Source organism: Pristiophorus japonicus, chromosome 18, assembly GCF_044704955.1.
Source record: "Pristiophorus japonicus isolate sPriJap1 chromosome 18, sPriJap1.hap1, whole genome shotgun sequence".
In the NCBI taxonomy this organism is placed as follows: Eukaryota; Metazoa; Chordata; class Chondrichthyes; family Pristiophoridae; genus Pristiophorus; species Pristiophorus japonicus.
In genome coordinates this window covers 91135361-91158041 of record NC_091994.1, presented here as the reverse complement: position 1 = coordinate 91158041, position 22681 = coordinate 91135361, and the positions used below count along the sequence as shown (strand labels likewise).

The following is a 22681-nucleotide window of genomic DNA, read 5'->3' as shown; positions in this document are numbered from 1 at the left end:
GTCGCCCTCCTGCAGCACCACGCGCTGCTCCCTGCAGTGGTATACCACCACACGCTGCTCCCTCCAATGGCCTCGGCCTGCTGATGGTCTTGCAGGCCGGGATTTCTGGGCCGGGCCGCCGTACACTGCTCCCTCCAATGGCCCCGACCCTGGCCCTTTCATTATTGTATTACAAATGACACCAAACTCCTTCTCTGGTCAAAAGTCCTAAAATGTGATGCCCAGTCCCTACCTTTAATCCGCTCGAGATTTGGGTGTCTAAACACACACATTATTATAAACTAGTGAACACGCCCAAAAGACAACCAGAAAGGACAATAGAATGTTGGCCTTTATCTCAAGGAAGCTGGCATACAAAAAGGAGGAAGTGATGCTCCAGTTGTATAGAGACTTGGTCAGACTCCATCTGGAGTACAGTAGTCAATTTTGGGCACAGCGCCTCCGGAAGGATTTAAAAAAAATTAATCCACAGGATGTGGGCTTCGCTGGCAAGGCCAGCATTTATTGGCCATCCCTAATTACCCTCCAGAAGGTGGTGGTGTTCCGCCTTCTTGAACCACTGCAGTCCGTGTGGGGAAGCAATTATAGTTCTTTGGAGGAGTTTACATACAACTGAGTGGCTTACTCAGCCATTTCAGAGGGCAGAGTCAAGCACATTGGGCTTGGAGGAGGTGCAGTGCTACTTCACCGAATGATACCAGGACAATAATTACCCTTACATTGACACACACAGGATGAATCTGGCACTTAAAAAAAAATTAAAAAATTAAATTGACAGCTTGCTGGCAAAAGCAATACTAGAAAATCCTGTGTGACAGCAAGCACAGGAGCATAACCTTTTGCAACAGTTTGATTATTGTGCTGTACTTTAAAGAGTGGGTTAGATAGAACAGCACAAAGCAGTGCGATTGGGAGAAATGAACCTCTAATGTATTAAGTTTCAACCGAAGACTGTGGCTCAGTAACTACTCTCAGTACCCGGACCTGTACATGGAACAGAAAAGTATTTTCAGTTTTCTGATATCTAAATTTAACCCTTTGGCAGTGCAAAAATTTCCCCAGACGTAAATATACAATATCTACCTTGAATTGCACATCAAAATGTTTCCATTGTTCTACAGGCAAAATTTGCTGACTACTCAGTGACAATAGTGATAACATCTTCATTGCGAACATAATTACCCTTTTGTGAGGGGGCGCTCAGGTTTTCTGCAACATCCAGCTTCGTGTGTTTGCAAAGACAGAAATAAAGAAAAACAGGAAGCAGAGGGGGTTACAGGCGGTCTGGTGTTCTTTTCAAAGCTCAAGGTGAACGGATCACTCTTTCGCACCAAGTCGATCCCTTCCACCCACGCGAAGTGCACTTCCACACATGCCGACTGCCCTCTGATGGCTCAGTCAGGCGGCCACGCTCCCTGCACGAGTCTGGACTGCAAGGCTGCTCAACCATGAGAGCCATCACAACCATGCCGGCTCTCACCATTGTCCACATGCATTTTCCAACAGGAGTCACTGGAGAACATTCAGGAGGGGGAAACCTGGCTGATATTTCTATATTTAAAAAAAAAAAGGAGGTCTGCACCTGGGCAGGACCGGAACCAATGTCCTGGGGGAGTGTTTGTAGTGTTGTTGGGGAGGGGTTAAACTAATATGGCAGGGGGATGGGAACCTATGCAGGGAGACAGAGGGTAGTAGAATGGGGGCAGAAGCAAAAGATAGAGAGCAGAAAAGTAAAAGTGGAGGGCAGAGAAACCCAAGGCAAAAAGCAAAAAGGGTCACATTAGAGCAAAATTCTAAAGGGGCAAAGTGTGTTTAAAAAGACAAGCCTGAAGGCTCTGGGCCTCAATGTGAGGAGTATTCGTAATAAGGTGGACGAATTAACTGCGCAGATAGCTGTGAACAGATATGATGGAATTGGCATCACGGAGACATGGTTCCAGGGTGATCAAGGCTGGGAACTCAACATCCAGGGATATTCAACATTCAGGAAGGATAGACAGAAAGGAAAAGGAGGTGGGTGGCGTTGCTGGTTAAAGAGGAAATTAATGCAATAGTAAGGAGGGACATTAGCTTGGATGATGTGGAATCGGTATGGGTGGAGCTACAAAATACCAAAGGGAAGAAAATGTTAGTGGGAATTGTGTACAGACCACCAAATAGTAGTAGTGAGGTTGGGGACAGCATCAAACAAAAAATTAGGGATGCGTGCAATAAAGGTTATCATGGGCGACTTTAATCTACATATTGATTGGGCTAACCAAACTGGTAGCAATGCGGTGGAGGAGGATTTCCTGGAGTGTATTAGGGATGGTTTTCTAGACCAATATGTCGAGGAACCAACTAGAGGGCTGGCCAACCTAGACTGGGTGATGCGTAATGAGAAAGGACTAATTAGCAATCTTGTTGTGCGAGGCCCCTTAGGGAAGAGTGACCATAACATGGTAGAATTCTTTATTAAGATGGAGAGTGACACAGTTAATTCAGAGACTAGGGTCCTGAACTTAAGGAAAGGTAACTTCGATGGTATGAGACGTGAATTGGCTAGAATAGACTGGCGAATGATACTTAAAAGGTTGACGGTGGATAGGCAATGGCAAACATTTAAAGATCACATGGATGAACTTCAACAATTGTACATCCCTGTCTGGAGTAAAAAAAAAACGGGAAAGGTAGCTCAACCGTGGCTAACAAGGGAAATTAAGGATAGTGTTAAATCCAAAGAAGAGGCATATAAATTGGCCAGAAAAAGCAGCAAACCTGAGGATTGGAAGAATTTTATAATTCAGCAGAGGAGGACAAAGGGTTTAATTAGGAGGAGGAAAATAGAGTATGAGAGGAAGCTTGCTGGGAACATAAAAACTGACTGCAAAAGCTATGTGAAGAGAAAAAGGTTAGTGAAGACAAACGCAAGTCCCTTGCAGTCAGATTCAGGTGAATTTATAATGGGGAACAAAGAAATGGCGGACCAGTTGAACAAATACTTTGGTTCTGTCTTCACTAAGGAAGACACCAATAACCTTCCGGAAATACTAGGGAATCGAGGACCTATTGAGAAGGAGGAACTGAAGGAAATCCTCATTAGGCGGGAAAATGTGTTAGGGAAATTGATGGGATTGAAGGCCGATAAATCCCCGGGGCCTGATAGTCTACATCCCAGAGTACTTAAGGAAGTGGCCCTAGAAATAGTGGATGCATTGGAGAGATCATTTTCCAACAGTCTATCGACTCTGGATCAGTTACTATGGACTGGAGGGTAGCTGATGTAACACCACTTTTTAAGAAAGGAGGAAGAGAGAAAATCGGTAATTATAGACCGGTTAAGCCTGACATCAGTAGTGGGGAAAATGTTGGAATCAATTATTAAAGATGAAATAGCAGCGCATTTAGAAAGCAGCGACAGGATCAGTCCAAGTCAGCATGGATTTATGAAAGGGAAATCATGCTTGACAAATCTTCTAGAATTTTTTGAGGATGTAACTGGTAGAGTGGACAAGGGAGAACCAGTGGATGTGGTGTATTTGGACTTTCAAAAGGCTTTTGACAAGATCCCACACAAGAGATTGGTGTGCAAAATTAAAGCACATTGTATTGGGGGTAATGTATTGATGTGGATAGAGAACTGGTTGGCAGACAGGAAGCAAAGAGTCGGGATAAACGGGTCCTTTTCAGAATGGCAGGCAGTGACTAGTGGGGTGCCGCAGGGCTCAGTGCTGGGACCCCAGCTATTTACAATATGCATTAATGATTTAGATGAAGGAATTAAGTGTAATATCTCCAAGTTTACAGATGACACTAAGCTGGGTGGCGGTGTGAGCTGAGGAGGATGCTAAGAGGCTGCAGGGTGACTTGGATAGGTTAGATGAGTGAGTAAATGCATGGCAGATGCAGTATAATGTGGATAAATGTGAGGTTATCCACTTTGGTGGCAAAAACACAAAGGCAGAATATTATCTGAATGGCGGCAGATTAGGAAAAGGGGAGGTGCAACGAGACCTGGGTGCCATGGTTCATCAGTCATTGAAAGTTGGCATACAGGTACAGCAGGCGGTGAAGGCAGCAAATGGTATGTTGGCCTTCATAGCTAGGGGATTTGAGTATAGGAGCAGGGAGGTCTTACTGCAGTTGTACAGGGCCTTAGTGAGGCCTCACCTGGAATATTGTGTTCAGTTTTGGTCTCCTAATCTGAGGAAGGACGTTCTTGCTATTGAGGGAGTGCAGCGAAGGTTCACCAGACTGATTCCCGGGATGGCAGGACTGACATATGAGGAGAGACTGGATCGACTGGGCCTGTATTCACTGGAGTTTAGAAGGATGAGAGGGGATCTCATAGAAACATATAAAATTCTGATGGGACTGGACAGGTTAGATCCAGGAAGAATGTTCCCGATGTTGGGGAAGTCCAGAACCAGGGGACACAGTCTAAGGATAAGGAGTAAGCCATTTAGGACTGAGATGAGGAGAAACTTCTTCACTCAGAGAGTTGTTAACCTGTGGAATTCCCTACCGCAGAGAGTTGTTGATGCCAGTTCATTGGATATATTCGAGAGGGAGTTAAATATGGCCCTTACGGCTAAAGGGATCAAGGGGTATGGAGAGAAAGCAGGAAAGGGGTACTGAGGGAATGGATCAGCCATGATCTTATTGAATGGTGGTGCAGGCTCGAAGGGCCTACTCCTGCACCTATTTTCTATGTTTCTATGAGTTTGCATAAAAAATGACCAGTGAATCCAAACAACAGGCGTTGGAGAACCCAGAGGCTGTTTACACGCAACAGAACTCCCCCTCAACCTGCTGTGCAAATGACCTCGTCCCAAGCCTCTGCTAATGCAACGTCTGAACCAATGCAGCTTGGTACACAATAGCAGCTCAGGCTGACTGAACTGTCGATTGTCTTGTCGTCCCCGTGGTAAAATTCCTCCCTGAACAGCCCAAAGAACAGGACTCTTTCCACAGGAAATTATATATACAATCCTAGAACAAGCACTCTGTGACACAGCGCATCAGTTACAGAAACGTGTTCACTCAATCGGCCTTGGACCTTTATTGGAGTTTTATGGTATTTATATGCCTGCTGTGCCCATTGGAGATAATACAGAAATGAATACCAGCTCCTTCACTTCCAACATAGCCTGTCCTGCTCGTCAACATTATTTTATTCACTGGGGTTGGGGTACGAAGTATAAGAGGAGCAGACCCAGAGTGAAATGTGCGCACGGTGTTGGTTTATTGCACGCATATACTTACTTTCTTCGTCAATCTTCAGTTCTTCATTGTTTTTGATTTTCTCGGCCACCTCCTTCTCATTAAACCCCTTGCTTGCCAGAAACTTGATTCGGTACTCATTCCAGGACACTTGACCTGTAGAAAGATGGTACACGTTTTTAAAAAAAACTCTGCTTGCAGAAAAGTGTATGACACAAGGCGTTTGTATATTTTTAGTGGAAGAAAATGAAAGAGATTTCACCCAAGGTGGGATACCTGGTCCCAAATCCAGCCGTTCGAGCAGGACAGCGGTAAAACTCAAATTAGCGGCCAGTTTTCAGCAAATAGTCTCTTGTGAGATTTCCGAATCATCGCCTCTTGAGATTTCTCGAATGCCAACTGCCTCCCCAGAACTCAAACAGAATGTTTGCTTTTTCTGACCCTGGTGCGGGGATGTCCTGGCTTTTGAATGCATGGCCTCTCAAACTCAAAGCCAAGTACAAACTCATCCAACCAGTCTGTACATTTGAAAATCATGCGTTAGACCCACCACCCACTTCGAGCCAGTTACCAGGATAACTAGAACCACAAACTTTGCAACACTGTATAATTTATGGCTGGTGCAACAAAAACAACTTTTATTTATATAGTGCCTTTAACGTAGTAAACCACCCCAAGGTATTTCTCAGGACTATTATAAGACCAAAAAATTGACACCGAGCCACATTAAGAAGAAATTAGGGCAGGTGACCAAAAGCTTGATCAAAGAAGTAGGTTTTAAGGAACGTCTTAAAAAGGAGGAAAGCGAGGTAGAGGTGTTTGGGCAGGGAATTCCAGAGCTTGGGGCCTCAGCAACAGAAGGCACGGCCACCAATGGTTGAGCGATTATAATCAGGTGTAAGACCTTGGCTTTAGTTGGCTGTTGAATCTCACTCATGTGGGAGTTAACAAGGGGGGGGGGGGAAGACACCAAAATGAACCTGGACAAAAATAATTTTGTTCCAAGTACTGAGGCAAATAGGTCATGATAGATTCGATATTTATAATATTTTGCTATGGGAAATCATTATTTGGCAAGATGGTATAAACCACCTCCATTACTTTTTGGAAGACAAACCTTTTTCTCTGCATCAGGTGAAATACAAATTCCCTGGTTCGTGCAGACGTCATGTTAGCAAGGAGGGGGCGGAGGGAGGGAGGAAGTGAGTCAACTTTGAGGAGACGAGGTGTTTAGCGGATATCAAAGATGACTATGTTAATAGTTCTCTCAGCCCACTAGTGGTGGAGTGTACTATTTATTACAGCTGCCATAAATGTTCCTGTGCAACATCTTTAGCAGGCAGAAATCATGCTTCACGGTGGCATAATCACAAAATGGACACCAAACAAAAAAAGATATTAGGAGGGACGACCAAAAGCTTGGTGAAAAAGGTGGGTTTTAAAGGAGGAGATGGAGGTATTGAGGTGGAACAGTTAAAAGGAGAAAATTCCAGAGCAAATTTAAGACCATCACCAAAACTATGAAGGGAGAAGCTAGAGGAAATACTGATTTTGTTTCGGGTTATTTGGTCATTGAATACCCGACTAGAAACAGTGGTGGAAGCTGAATCCACAATCGCGATAAAAGGGAAATTAATATTTGGAAAATATATTTTTTTCCTCGTAAAGGGCAGGAGAACGGATTAAATGGATCGGTCCTTCAGAGAGATAACTCAGGCGTGCTGGGCTGACTGGTCATCTTCTGAGCCACTGCAAAATTATTTGCAAGACCCAGCAAACAATTTTATATGAAATTGCCTCTTTTAAAGCGAAACACTGGACACTTACGGTTCTCGAAAATGTTGAATAAATGCAGAGTGTCGGAAAATAATTTAATTGTGGTTTATGTCGGACCAGGAACAGAAGGAAAGGCGTCAGATTCTCAAAATGCACAGCCACTAGTCGAGTACGAAAGGGCCTGTTTGCCGTCCAAGAGTTGGCCTATGATTTCACAATCCTAGTTGCAGTGGTGCGAGTTTACCAGTGAAGGAATGGGGAGAAATCCTCCTTGTGTTTTGCTTTTTAAATGTTTCGTTTCACCGAATTGTGTGTTTTTTTTTACTAACCCCTGCTTCGAAAAGCTGAGAAGCTGCTGGTTCTCTGCGTGCTCTGTAACCGCAGGAGTCCAAACCACATCTGAAAAAGGGGTTTTTTGTTGGTTAGCTGCAAATGATGTAAATAATGGCCCAGGAGATTTGTTCCACCTTGGCCACCAACCACAGAAGCCACCACTTCCACAGGACACAATCTCACATGGTGATTCGCTAACTCGTGCACAGTGAATAACAAACACCACTAGACTGAATGTGATGGTATCATGGACTAAAAACAGAAAATGTTGGAAATACTCAGCGGGTCAGGCAGCATCTGTGGAGAGAGAGACAAAACAGAGTTAATGTTTCAGGTCAATGACCCTTCGTCCAAACGTTCTGACAAAAGGTCACAGACCTGAAACATTAACTCGGTTTCTCTCTCCACAGATACTGCCTGACCTGCTGAGTATTTCCAGCATTTTCTGATTTTATTTCAGATTCCAGCATCTGCAGTATTTCGCTACTGTATTAAGGTTAAACTGAAGATTTAATAGAGGTGTTCAAAATCAAGTGGGGTTTTGATAAGAGACTGTTTCCACTGACAGGAGGACTGGTAACCAGAGGATACAGATTTAAAGGGGGGGGGGGGGCGTGGAGATGAGGAGAATATTAAAAAATAAATAAACACAGCAAGTTATGATGATCTGGAATGCAATGGCCTGAAAGGGCGGTGGAAGCAGATTCAACAGTAACTTTCAAAAAGGAATGGGATATATATTTGAAAAGGAGAAATGTGCAGGGCTTTGGGGAAAGAGCGGGAGTGGGACTAATTGGACAGCTCCTTCAAAGAGCTGGCACGGGCATGATGGGACGAATGGCTCTCCTTCAGACTTAAGGAACTGCAGACCAGTTAGCCTGGCATCAGTAGTAGGGGAAATGCTAGAATCTATTATTAAGGACATGATAACAGGGCACTTAGAAAATAATAGGATTGGGCAGAGTCAACACAGATTTATGAAAGGGGAATCACGTTTGACAAATCTGTTGTAGTTTTTTGAGGTTGTAACTAGCAGAATGAATAAGGGGGAACCAGTGGATGTGGTATATTTGGATTTTCAGAAGACATTCGATAAGGTGCCACACAAGAGGTTAGTAAACAAAATTAGGGCTCATGGGATTGGGGGTGATATACTATCATGGATTGAGGATTGGTTAACAGACAGAAAAGAGAGAGTAGGAATAAACGGGTCATTTTCAGGTTGGCAGACTGTAACTAGTGGGGTACCACAAGGATCAGTGCTTGGACCTCAGCTATTCACAATCTGTATCAATGATTTGGATGAGGGCACCAAATGTAATATATCCAAGTTTGCTGAAGATACAAAGCTAGGTGGGAATTTAAATTGTGAGGAGGATACAAAGAGGCTTCAAGGGGATATAGACAGGCTAAGTGAGTGGGCAAGAACATGGCAAATGGAATATAATGTGGAGAAATGTGAAGTTATCTACTTTGGTAGGAAAAATAGAAAAACAGAGTATTTTTTAAACAGTGAGATATTGGAAAATATTGGTGTTCAGAGGGACCTGTGTGTATTTGTACATGAATCATTGAAAGTTAACACAGGTACAGTAAGCAATTAAGAAAGCAAATGGTATGTTGGCCTTTATTACAAGAGGATGTGAGTATGAGTAAAGATGCCTTACTGCAATTATATAGGGTCCTGGTGAGACCACACCTGGAGTATTGTGTACAGCTTTGGTCGCCTAACCTAAGGATATACTTGCCATAGAGGGAATGCAACAAAAGGTTCACCAGACTGATTCCTGGGATGGGGGGGATTGTCCTATGAGGAGAGATTGAGTAGACTAGGCCTATATTCTCTAGAGTTTAGAAGAATAAGAGGTTATCTCATTGAAACATCCAAAATTCTTACATGGCTTGACAGGGTAGATGCAGGGAGGATGTTTCCCCTGGCTGGGGAGTCTAGAACAAAGGGTCACATTCTCAGAATAAGGGGTCGGCCATTTAGGACTGAGATGAGGAGAAATTTCTTCACTCAGCGGGTGGTGAATCTTTAGAATTCTTTAGCCCAGAGGGCGGGTGATGCTCAGTCGTTGAGTACATTCAAGACAGAGATCGATAGATTTTTGAATATTCAGGGAATCAAGCGATATGGGGATAGTGCAGGAAGGTGGAGTTGAGGTAGATCAGCCATGGTTTTATTGAATGGCGGAGCAGGCTCAAGGGGCCGAACGGCCTGCTCCTAATTCTTCTTGTTTTAAGTGTTGCACCAGCTCCTTTCCTGTATTTTGTGAACACTATTTCCCTGCATCTTGTCTTTATTACAGAATTACGAGCAGACAGCATTGCAAGAGTTCAGTGTCATCACCACGGTAACGAGTCTAAGGAGGGCTTCATAAATTGAGAACGTTGGATGAAATTTAACTGCAGTTTATTTTGTTCTGAAAAAAATATCTTCCTTTCTGCAAAAGAAGAAAAGCTTTTCTAAGGGTTGCTGTCAAAATGACAAAAGGAGTATGCGGAAATGACTCATCCGTGCCTTTTTATGAATTGATTTAATAAATATATATCCACTGTTGCAAAGGCCAAAAGGAAATAACGTATTTTGGGATTCCCCTTCAGAAGTACAAGCTGTCTAAAAAAAAACGTAATATTTCTTCCCAAATTGGCTACCGCATTTCCCACAATACAACAGTGACTACACTCCAAAAAGTACCTCATTGGCTGTAAAGCGCTTTGGGATGTCCGGTGGTCGTGAAAGGTGCTATATAAATTAAAGTCTTTCTTTCTTTCCTTCAAACTAGGATTCCTTAACTACCGATTTACTCATGTATCGTACAACAAACGTCACCCCTATTTGGTAACCAAGACAGGTTTATCTTACAGGGATCGATTCTTTGGCTGGGACGGTCTCTGTACTCTGCTCTTGCTGCAACACTTGGATTTTGATAGCAGAAAACAACCGTTTTAATTCATTAACAGGGCTAAATAAATAACATGGCAGGTCAACAACTAACTAAGTGAGTTCAGAGCCATAGGACTAGATGGATATTGGAGCCAGGAATTCACTAAATATCAGTGCAAATATGAAATAATATTGGGACAGAAATTAAATAAATCATTATCTGATTTGCCGTGAGCAACACTGTGGGTGATCCACTATTAAAACTCGCATTTAAGTGCAATATAACTGGAAAAACAGATTCATTATCTAATCATCAGCAATGCTTGAGGTAGAATAAGGGGAGCATTGTGGTTTCACTGATAAACACGTCTTTAAAACTGAAATGATCATGAGGCCTTGCACAAGTGTCAATGACACAAAAATAGCGGCCTTTAAACGACCAAACGTTGAAGAACATATATAAGTTGCGAAACGATGAATTGGGAGATCTGTGGGAGAAACATGGGGAAGTCGAGAAGGATTTGTCCTCGAGGCTAGAATCAAAATGCATTCCGACAACACAGCAGAGACCAGTAGAGATGTAAAGGACAGAATTGAGGCCAAACACAGCATTTTCAAAACATACAAGGAACCTCGAAGGCAGAAGTATTGTAAAGACAAATGAAATAAAGAGTGGGCGGTCACACCAATTGGAAGATTCCGGGGAATATTTGAACTCGAACTGCTAACGGTCAGCAAGTATTTTCAAATTTATATTCAACAAAAGGATGAAAGTAAGTACGGATCTAATGACAATTGACAATAGAAAGCTGGAATCTGGGAACAAACTTGCTGATCCACGCACGACGGGAAAGAGAGAGATAGTGCACACTCCTGATTAGGATGGAATTTTGAAAATACCTTGGTTTAAATATCACCTTCTTCAGAAGCCAAATGTCACATGGATTGGCGGCTGGAGTTCAATGTGATCACAGTTGTCCTGGTGAGAATGTTTATTTCAAGTCAATGCATGGGTTCAAAAGCCCATAAGGATCAAGCTTAAATCTCAGCAATTGGGTTGGAACATATTCTAAGTCCGAAAGAGGCTGCGTCACTTGTTGCTGTTAGAGAAAGACTGGCATTTATATAGCGCCTTTCAGGTCCACCGGACGTCCCAAAGCGCTTTACAGCCAATGAAGTACTTTTGAAGTGTAGTCACTGTTGTAATGTAGAAAAGTTAGCACTAAGCTCATACAAGCAGCACTGGAAATTTAAGTTCCCTGTTGGGAGTATATTTAGTGCCATAATCATTAAAAAAAAATGTTTTATAAAGAAGAGTTGAAGCACACCGATTAGTTCTTGGATGCTGGTGAGGGTCAACACTTTTCTTGACACCATATTGATCCAAAGGGTCAATGTACTGCCACAGACTGGCGCCGGGAATGCTGCGTCAGATCAATGAAGTTGAAATGAACTCGTCAGGTCACAGGTGTCCCAAGTGGGATGGTGCTCTGCCCATCAGAGGATTTACATACCGCACTTCTCCGTCAGGTACAATGGTGAGGGACGACCATCTCCTCTGCTCATGCCATTTCCACCAAGTTAAGCAGCTTGGGCCCACCTCACACAACTCCGCCACGCTTGAAACAGAGACCCGTGCAGTCGGCACCTGTCAGAGGTGGCCCTCGGTACATTTTGTGCACGGCATGAAGCCCCAACGAGTCCTCGAGATACCCAGACCAACGAGCGATGAAACAAAATAAAACAGCAAGACGCGAAAGAGGAGTCTTCACATCTACGTGGCGTGAAAGATGAGCTTTTTAAATGCGGGAGCCGTGGTGATGAGGCATCGCCATTGACAACAAGGAGGGGAGCAATGGCGGCAATTTTAAAGGGGGGCAGGAGCGGTGCGCACAAGCCACAAAGTGGACAGCACGCGCGGGGAGTCCCGGATTCGCTAGTTTGCCAGGATGTTGCCAGGACTGGAGAATTTCAGCTATGACGGAAGATTGGATAGGCTGGGGTTGTTTTCTTTGGAACAGAGGAGGCTGAGGGGAGACCTGATTGAGATGTATAAAATTATGAAGGGCCTGGATAGAGTGGATAGGAAGGACCTATTTCCCTTAGCCGAGGGTGAACAACCAGAGGTCATAGATTTAAAGTAATTGGTAGGAGGTTTAGAGGGAAGGGGAGGGAAAATCTTTCCATCCAGAGGGTGGTGGGGATCGGGAACTCACAGCCTGAATAGTGGTAGAGGCAGAAACCCTCACCACATTTATAAAGTACTTGGATGTGCACTTGAAGTGATATAACCTGTAACCTACAGGGCTACGGACCAAGAGCTGGAAAGTGGGATTAGGCTGGATGGCTCTTGGTCGGCCGGCGCGGACACGATGGGCCGAATGGCCTCCTTCCGTGCTGTAAATTTCTGTGATTCTATGATACGCAGCGGCCCTGCTGATCTTAACGGCCGGTCCTCGTTTAAATAAAAGTTCCCGGAAGCAGGAATTTGGCAGCAGGAGACGGCAGCCAAGGACCCTTGGAACATTCCCAATCGCATTATCCCTCCCACAAATGGATTGCACTAGCACCTCGATTCGGGCCTCGTGTGTCCCGTCTGCTCAGGAAGAGGTTCACGAGAGCAAAGAAAGCCCGGGGCGGTTGCTGTGGTTACACAGCAGCCACACGGAGAGGCCTCGCACAAAGCTCTCGGCCGCCATCACCGGGTGCGCAAAGCGGTTTGTCGGAGAGGGTTAAACATGTCAGATCACGCCACGCGTGCGAGCGAGCCTGTGACAGGTGTAAAGCGCAGGAGGAGATCACCGCAGAGAAAACACGGGATGGCAGAAACACAGTCGTCACATCGCATGGAGCGCTGTAATGGGAGCGTCGACATTTCTCTGGGTAATTCCCCCGAGTAAGACATCAGACATCTTCCTGGGAGGAAGAGAGTGTGGAGATTTCTGCATTCTATACCGTTGGACAGTTAGAAAAAAAAAAAAATCAGATTTATAAAGATGGCTTCAGCTAGCTGTATCTTCTACCTGCACTCGGAAGAACATAAGAAATAGGAGCAGGAGTATTTATTTTTTTTGAAAGGTTTCATTGGCTGCAATGGCTGCCGTCGGTGATCGGCTGTCAGTCAGTGAGTGTGTGCACGGCTACCGAGGGAACCGCCCACAGGCTGCCAGCACGCACTCACAGGAGCCCCGTGCTCTCCTCCGCTACCGGTAAGTGAAATTTGCTGTTCCGGCACCAGTCAGACCCCGAGGGTGCCGGACTGGAGCGGTCCGACTGTATATCCCTCCGTCAATAAGGCGACCAAAACCGTGCAGTACTCCAGGTGTGGTCTCACCAACTCCCTGTACAGTTGGAGCAATGTAGCACAGTTGTGGAATGGTGGCCAATACATGGAACTAGCTAGATGCACCAGTGTATTCAACGTGGATTATCCCCATTGCTGTTGTTCTGAATTAATGGTGTCAAAAGATTACTTGATAGCAATCTCTTTCGAGAGGTTAATGCATGCAGTTCAGTGGGGGAGGGGGGGGGGGGGCGAGGAATGAAACAAATTCATTATTTCAGACATAAAATCAGCAAATTCTGGGAAGCGCATAGCAGGTCTGCCAGCATCTGTAATGAGTACAGGCAGGTGAACTTATCAGATCGAGACCCTTCATCATAACTGAAACCATAAAAGATAAGAAAGCCCCTAAAATAGTGTTGAACACACAAAATAAAACAGCAGTGGGAAAGCAACAGGTATTGCTATAACAAGGTGGAAGTTAATGGGTTGCATGGCCTCAAACTGCTCAAGAAAAAGCAGGAAGTTAGTCGATGATTGAAAAGATTATCTCAAGTAAAACAATCAGACGACATTAAAAAGAACAAAAGAAAGTGGAAATAGCTACGGTGGTAAGAGGAGGCCCACGCAAGGAAGTAGGCCCCAAAAATACCCTGCACACACAGGAGGTGTTCTCAAATCAAAATGGCCAAGGCTGGAGGGTACAGGGGGGGGGGGGTCCCTCTGTTTCGGAGCAGAAAAAAGGCAGGATAGCACCATGGGCGCACATCTTTACCACACGCCCACTCTGACTGAACAAGGGCAGCACAGAGGGAATAGTCCTTCTTGGAAAACCGATAGGAGAGGGGGGGGGGGGAAGGAGGACGTGTCTGTCTTAGGCGGTCCCTCGGAGTAGAGGAGGACTTGCTTCCACACCAACACGAGTTCTAAGGTGGCTGATGAGTCCAATGCGGGATCTACAGACTGTGTCACAGGGGTGGGGGCAGGTGGTGGTTGAAGGGACCGGGTGGGTGGGCTGCTTGCTTTGTCGTACGCTCCTTCTGCTGTTTGTACTTGAGAACGTGGTTGGCGATGGGATCACGATGGGCAACAGATATAGCAGGTGGTGAACTGATGAATGCAGCGGCTGGTGGGGGTGAAATGGCATAGGAAGGTGGATCTTGTTATATTGAGAGGAAGGTGGGGTGTTGGAGCAGTGATTGTCGTGGAACTCTCTTCCGCAAACGGCGGTCGATGCTAGGTCACATTGTTCATTTTAAATTGGAGATTGGTAAGATTTTTTGTTAACCAAAGGTATTGAGGGATATGGGGCAAAGGCGGATATATGGAGTTTGGTCCCAGATCAGCCATGACCTCACTGAATGGCGGAACAGGCTCGAGGGGCTCAATGGCCTACTCCTACTCCCATGTTCCTAATCAATCACTGCCCGGGGGGAGAGGGGCGGGGTAGGGAGAGAAAGGAGACCATTTCAGCTCTGCTGTGGAAAGTGGAATCATCCAAGCAGATGGGAGGGAGAGACGGTGAAATGAGGAGAAACGGATGGAATGCTTATACAAGGAGCAGCACGGGGAAAAATTAGGATCTAGGTATTTATGGGAGTCAATGGGCTTGGAATATAGAAGGTTCATTACCAAAGACGGAGGGAGAGAAATCGAGGAAGGGAAGAGCCAGAGATGGACAACGAGAATGGGCGAATGGAAATGAGAGTCTTATTCAAGTAAATAACTTTCAGGCTCACAGTGAGAGCAGGAAGCTGCACCAACCATCAGCAATGTAACACAAGTGGGACATCGAATGGCTTGCAACAAAGGACATCCCACATACCCTATAAAAACACAGGCACAGCCAGGACCCAGGCAAGGCCATGTAACTTTTATCTGGAGAGAATGAGTGGGGTTAAAAGAAAAGGGGCTCGGAACCAGAACTGAATTTAAATTCCCCAGCTGCCGCGGTGGGATTTGAACTCTTGTCTGTGGGATTATTAGTTCCGGCCTCTGGATTACCCGTCCAGTAACATTATCACTGTGCTACTGTTCCCGTAAACAAAAATAAACTGCATTACCATCTCCATCAGGATCCACAGCTTTGAAGTGCAGCTTGTTCTCCTCAGTAGCCTGTTGGAAGTGCTCCTCGGTCTTTTCCATGATCCATCGCTGCATCTCGCTTGCGCTAATTTTCTTGTCAACATTGGCATCAACCCTGGACAGGAACGCAGTAAATTGGTGAACATTATGGTCAAACAGATTGAAAAAAACAAGCCAGCTTTTTGGACCGATCAGCAATTCTGTAATCGGACTTCCACTCAGCACTCTTGGTCAACGCTCCAACCAGAACTGGTTTCCGCCACCTAGTACTGGCTTATCATTAATCAGATTGGTTCTTTGGTGGACAATATTTCTTGGCTAGCTGTCCATGAGAGGAACCCCCTTTTCCCTTCACCTTCAAGAAGGTTTGATTCCTGCCAAAGATGAACCAACAGTGGGAATGTGCATCTGGGTCTTGGGGTTGGACTTCAAGATGCTTCAATTCAAATATTCTAGGTTTCTTGGGGGCCGGGAGCTTGGGTAGAAACGAGAAGCCCAGACCTATGGCTGATAACATTGTGCAACGAGCTTGCCGGAAAAATCAATTCATCGTACTAAAATTTCACATGCAAAGTTAAACTTGAGTTACAATTTGTAAGACATATTGTTGGCTGTATTGTGCTTTTAGACATGTTATAACTGGTCTGTTTAGATGAATGAAACTTGTTCTAATGAGGCCTTGAGGGCAGTTACCAGTATCAGACCCTCCTGCCTGGTGATTTACACTCGGAACAGGAAATAAAGGAGAGATCAAGTAACTGGAACAACTTGCATTTATGTAGTTTTATGGGGCCCAAGATTCCACAAGAAAAAAAACGGGCGCCCCTCCAAGCTGGGCGCCCGTTTTTCGCGCCTAAAACGGCGCCTAAAAAAATCCTCGGTATTCTCCACCTACTTACGGGTCCTCTGGCCCTCGGCGCAGCCAGCACGAGCTGGGGGGGGGGGGGGCGGAGCCAGGTCCCGGCGCTGAAAACAGTGCCGGGACCTCTGCACATGCGCGCTACAGTCGGCACGCAAGTGCAGTAGCTCCAGGCGCCGAACTGTGTGGGAGGGGCCCGAAGCACGCAACCCCTAGCCCTGGCCCAATGGCCTCACTGGGGCTGCGTGAATGAGGCTCCTCCCACGGCCAGCTCCTGCTCCTCGCCCGACCAGACCCGACACCCGCTCTCCCCCCCCACCCCGACACCCGCTCCCCCACCCCACCCCCCCGACCTGACACCCGCTCCCCCCCCCCCGACTGACCCGACCTCTCTCTCTCTCTCTCTCTCTCTCTCTCTCTCAGCGGCACGAACGGCTGCAGAATTCTCCCTGGCTGAAGCACTTTCACACAGGTAGGAAGATGGTTTATTTAATCTTTTCTTGGCTTATAAATGTTTATTCAGGTTGGATTTATTTGTATAATATTTGTAGAAGTATAAATAAGGATTTATTGTAGAATTTAATGAGTTCCCCTCCCCCCCCCCACCTCGTTCTGGACGCCTAATTTGTAACCTGCGCCTGATTTTTTAATGTGTAGAACAGATTTTTTCAGTTCTACAAAAATCTTCACTGGCTCCATTCTACTTTAGTCTGGAGTACATTTTCACTGTGGAAACTTTCAAATCAGGCTTCAGCGGCCGGACACACCCCCTTTTGAAGAAAAAATTCTGTTCTAAACTAGAGCTGTTCTACCTGACTAGAACTGCAAAAAAAAAAAATGTGGAGAATTGCGATTTCTAAAATAGTCCGTTCTCCACCAGTTGCTCCTAAAAATCAGGCACGAATCATGTGGAAACTTGGGCCCAAAGAAAGCAGGATGATTACCAATCGCCACAAATGGTGAGGTTAGAGGAGCCCCGACTGCGTTGCAATGAAAGAAAGACTTCCATTTATATAACGCCCATCACCACCAGACATTTCAAAGCTCTTTACAGCCAATAAAGTACTTTTGGAGTGTAGTCACAGTTGGAATGTGGGAAACGTGGCAGCCAATTTGCGCACAGCAAACTCCCACAAACAGCAATGCGATAATGACCAGATAATCTGTTTTTATGATGTTGATTGAGGGATAAATATTGGCCAGGACACCAGGGATAACTCCCCTGCTCGTCTTCGAAATAGTGCCGTGGGATCTTTTACGTCCACCCGAGAGAGCAGACAGGGCCTCGGTTTAACGTCTCATCAGAAAGATGGCAATGAAGACAAGTTTGGGCCGCTGTGCTGCACGGGTAAGTGGTTCGGTCTTCGGGTTTGGGATCGCGGGGTCGGGTAGTGATCATCAGGTTTGGGATCGCGGGGTCGGGCAGTGATCATGGTCTTTGGGACGAGGGAGAACGAGCGATCGGGGGCCTGGTGAACGGGCGATCGGGGGCCTGGTGAACGGGCGATCGGGGGACTGGTGAACGGGCGATCGGGGGCCTGGTGAACGAGCGATCGGGGGCCTGGTGAACGAGCGATCGGGGGCCTGGTGAACGAGCGATCGGGGGCCTGGTGAACGAGCGATCGGGGGCCTGGTGAACGAGCGATCGGGGGCCTGGTGAACGAGCGATCGGGGGCCTGGTGAACGAGCGATCGGGGGCCTGGTGAACGAGCGATCGGGGGCCTGGTGAACGAGCGATCGGGGGCCTGGTGAACGAGCGATCGGGGGCCTGGTGAACGAGCGATCGGGGGCCTGGTGAACGAGCGATCGGGGGCCTGGTGAACGAGCGATCGGGGGCCTGGTGAACGAGCGATCGGGGGCCTGGTGAACGAGCGATCGGGGGCCTGGTGAACGAGCGATCGGGGGCCTGGTGAACGAGCGATCGGGGGCCTGGTGAACGAGCGATCGGGGGCCTGGTGAACGAGCGATCGGGGGCCTGGTGAACGAGCGATCGGGGGCCTGGTGAACGAGCGATCGGGGGCCTGGTGAACGAGCGATCGGGGGCCTGGTGAACGAGCGATCGGGGGCCTGGTGAACGAGCGATCGGGGGCCTGGTGAACGAGCGATCGGGGGCCTGGTGAACGAGCGATCGGGGGCCTGGTGAACGAGCGATCGGGGGCCTGGTGAACGAGCGATCGGGGGCCTGGTGAACGAGCGATCGGGGGCCTGGTGAACGAGCGATCGGGGGCCTGGTGAACGAGCGATCGGGGGCCCGGTGAACGAGCGATCGGGGGCCCGGTGAACGAGCGATCGGGGGCCCGGTGAACGAGCGATCGGGGGCCCGGTGAACGAGCGATCGGGGGCCTGGTGAACGAGCGATCGGGGGCCTGGTGAACGAGCGATCGGGGGCCTGGTGAATGAGCGATCGGGGGCCTGGTGAACGGGCGATCGGTGGCCTGGTGAACGGGCGATCGGGGGCCTGGTGGTCGTGGTCAGCAGTTGGGATGGGAGGCGCTAGGGAGGGAGATCCGGGCCAGGGAACCGTGCCAATCGGAATGGTGACGGTGACAAGTACTTATGTATGTGATGTACAGCTAATATCCCATTTAATGACAGTGTTTAAAGGAAAAACACTCCCTTTAACTGTTGCTACAAACAGACAGCTCTTCACATTGTAACATATTTGGAATTAACTCGTGTCTATTTAAATGCGGCAAGAATTCCCCCCCCCCCCCCCCCAAGTGTTGTTGGCGTGTACTGGCCAGGAACTGAAATGAAGCTCAGTGGTAATATTAAGCACCAGTTGGTAATCTGCAACAGTTCTGGGAAAACTAAAGCTTTTGACATTTAGCTTATACAGCAGTGGGAAGGAAATCCTGTCATAAAACCAGAAAACACTGGAAATGCATTGCTGGTCAATCGGCACTGGAGTGAGAAGAATAGGCCAAGACTTTGGCTGGGAACCTGGGTCAGATTTCCAGCATTCATGGCTTTTTTCCCCCTCAAAAAAAAATTCGATAGCTCATCAGATACACTGCTTTGAGTGCTGTTGAGGGGGATGACTCATCAGGGGAGAGCAGCAGCAGCCAAGTTCATGGCACCGTGGCTGGCTCTGTTGCACAGGAGGGCAGGAAAAAGAGTGGGAGAGCGATAGTGATAGGGGATTCAATCATAAAGGGAATAGATAGGCGTTTCTGCGGCCGCAACCGAGACTCCAGGATGGTATGTTGCCTCCCTGGTGCAAGGGTCAAGGATGTCTCCGAGCGAGTGCAGGACATTCTAAAAAGGGAGGGATAACAGCCAGTTGTCGTGGTGCACATTGGTACCAACGATATCGGTAAAAAAAGGGATGAGGTCCTATGAGACGAATTTAAGGAGCTAGGAGCTAAATTAAAAAGTAGGACCTCAAAAGTAGTAATCGCGGGATTGCTACCAGTGCCACGTGCTAGTCAGAGTAGGATTCGCAGGATAGCACAGATGAATACGTGGCTTGAGCAGTGGTGCAGCAGGGAGGGATTCAAATTCGTGGGGCATTGGAACAGGTTCTGGGAGAGGTGGGACCAGTACAAACTGGACGGTCTGCACTTGGGCAGGACAGGAACCAATGTCCTAGGGGGAGTGTTTGCTAGTGCTCTTGGGGAGGAGTTAAACTAATATGGCAGGGGGATGGGAACCAATACAGGGAGACAGAGGGAAACAAAAAGGAGACAAAAACAAAAGACAGAAAAAAGATGATTAAAAGTGGAGGGCAGAGAAACCAAAGGCAAGAAACAAAAAGGGCCACTGAATATAAAAGGGTTGCAGGAGGGGTCAAAACTAAAAATCATGGTTTAAAAACTAGAATGAAAACACTCTACCTAAATGCACGCAGCATTCGAAATAAAGTAAATGAGTTGACAGCACAAATCATTACAAATGGGTATGATTTGGTGGCCATTACAGAAACATGGTTGCAGAGTGGCCAAGACTGAGAATTAAACATACAGGGGTATCTGACGATTCAGAAAGATAGGCAAGAAGGGAAAGGAGGTGGGGTAGCTCTGTTAATAAAAGATGATATCAGGGCAGTTGTGAGGGATGATATTGGCTCCAATGAACAAAATGTTGAATCATTGTGGGTGGAGATTAGAGATAGTAAGGGGAAAAAGTCACTGGTCGGCGTAGTTTATAATAACTTCATGGTGGGACGGGCAATAATCAAGGGAATAATGGAGGCATGTGAAAAAGGAACGGCAGTAGTCATGGGGGATTTGGTCAAATCAAATCGCACGGGGTAGCCTGGAGGAGGAATTCATAGAATGCATACGGGATTGTTTCTTAGAACAGTATGTAACAGAACCCACAAGGGAGAAAGCCATCTTAAATCTGCTCCTGTGTAATGAGACAGGAAAAATAAACGATCTCCTAGTAAAAGATCCTCTCGGAATGAGTGATCACAGTATGGTTGAATTTGTAATACAGATTGAGGATGAGGAAGTTGTGTCAGAAACGAGCGTACTATGCTTAAACAAAGGGGACTACAGTGGGATGAGGGCAGAGTTGGCTAAAGTAGACTGGAAACAAGGACTAAACGGTGGCACAATTGAGGAACAGTGGAGGACTTTTAAGGAGCTCTTTCATAGTGCGCAACAAAAATATATTCCAGTGAAAAAGAAGGGCGGCAAGAGAAGGGATAACCAGCTGTGGATAACCAAGGAAATAAAGGAAAGTATCAAATCAAAGACCAATGCGTATAAGGTGGCCAAGGTTAGTGGGAAACTAGAGGATTGGGAAAATTTTAAGCAACAGCAAAGAATGACTAAAAAAGCAATAAAGAAAGGGAAGATAGATTACGAAGGTAAACTTGCACAAAACATAAAAACAGATAGTAAAAGCTTTTACAGATATATAAAACGGAAAAGAGTGACTAAAGTAAATGTTGGTCCCTTAGATGATGAAAAGGGGGATTTAATAATGGGAAATGTGGAAATGGCTGAGACCTTAAACAATTATTTTGCTTCCGTCTTCACAGTGCAAGACACAAAAACCATGCCAAAATTTGCAGGCCACAGGAATGTGGGAAGGGAGGATCTTGAGACAATCACTATCACTAGGGGGGTAGTGCTGGACAGGCTAATGGGACTGAAGGTAGACAAGTCCCCTGGTCCTGATGAAATGCATCCCAGAGTATTAAAAGAGATGGCGGAAGTTATAGCAGATGCATTCGTTATAATCTACCAAAATTCTCTGGACTCTGGGGAGGTACCAGCGGATTGGAAAGCAGCTAATGTAATGCCTCTGTTTAAAAAAGGGGGCAGGCAAAAGGCAGGTAACTGTAGGCCGGTTAGTTTAACATCTGTAGTGGGGAAAATGCTTGAAACTATCATTAAGGAAGAAATAGCGGGACATCTGGATAGGAATAGTGCAATCAAGCAGACGCAGCATGGATTCATGAAGGGGAAATCATGTTTAACTAACTTACTGGAATTCTTTGAGGATATAACGAGCATGGTGGATAGAGGTGTACCGATGGATGTGGTGTATTTAGATTTCCAAAAGGCATTCGATAAGGTGCCACACAGGTGCAGAAGATAGAGGTACGCGGAGTCAGAGGAAATGTATTAGCATGGATAGAGAATTGGCTGGCGAACAGAAAGCAGAGAGTCGGGATAAACGGGTCCTTTTCCGGTTGGAAATCAGTGGTTAGTGGTGTGCCACAGGGATCAGTGCTGGGACCACAACTGTTTACAATATACATTGATGACCTGGAAGAGGGGACAGAGTGTAGTGCAACAAAATTTGCAGATGACACTAAGATTAGTGGGAAAGCGGGTTGTGTAGAGGACTCAGAGAGACTGCAAGGAGTTTTGGATAGGTTAAGCGAATGGGCTAAGGTTTGGCAGATGGAATACAATGTCGGAAAGTGTGAGGTCATCCACCTTGGGGAAAAAAAATAACAGTAAAAGGGAATATTATTTGAATGGGGAGAAATTACAACATGCTGAGGTGCAGAGGGACCTGGGAGTCCTTGTGCATGAATCCCAAAAGGTTAGTTTGCAGGTGCAGCAGGTAATCAGGAAGGCGAATGGAATGTTGGCCTTCATTGCGAGAGGGATGGAGTACAAAAGCAGGGAGGTCCTGCTGCAACTGTATAAGGTATTGGTAAGGCCGCACCTGGAGTACTGCGTGCAGTTTTGGTCACCTTACTTAAGGAAGGATATACTAGCTTTGGAAGGGGTACAGAGACGATTCACTCGGCTGATTCCGGAGATGAGGGGGTTACCTTATGATGATA

General features: G+C 46.4%; 1 protein-coding gene across 1 annotated transcript in view; it reads right to left on the bottom strand.

Annotated features, from left to right (window-relative positions):
- sdf4 (stromal cell derived factor 4) overlaps positions 1 to 22681 on the bottom strand; it is an 88094-nt gene that overhangs the window by 27993 nt on the left and 37420 nt on the right. The window contains exons 2-3 of the mRNA XM_070860333.1: positions 15548 to 15684; positions 5245 to 5358 (exon numbers count right to left, since the gene is read on the bottom strand). Of these exons, the coding sequence (XP_070716434.1) occupies positions 5245 to 5358; positions 15548 to 15684 (251 nt within the window). The remainder of the gene's footprint in view (positions 1 to 5244; positions 5359 to 15547; positions 15685 to 22681) is intronic.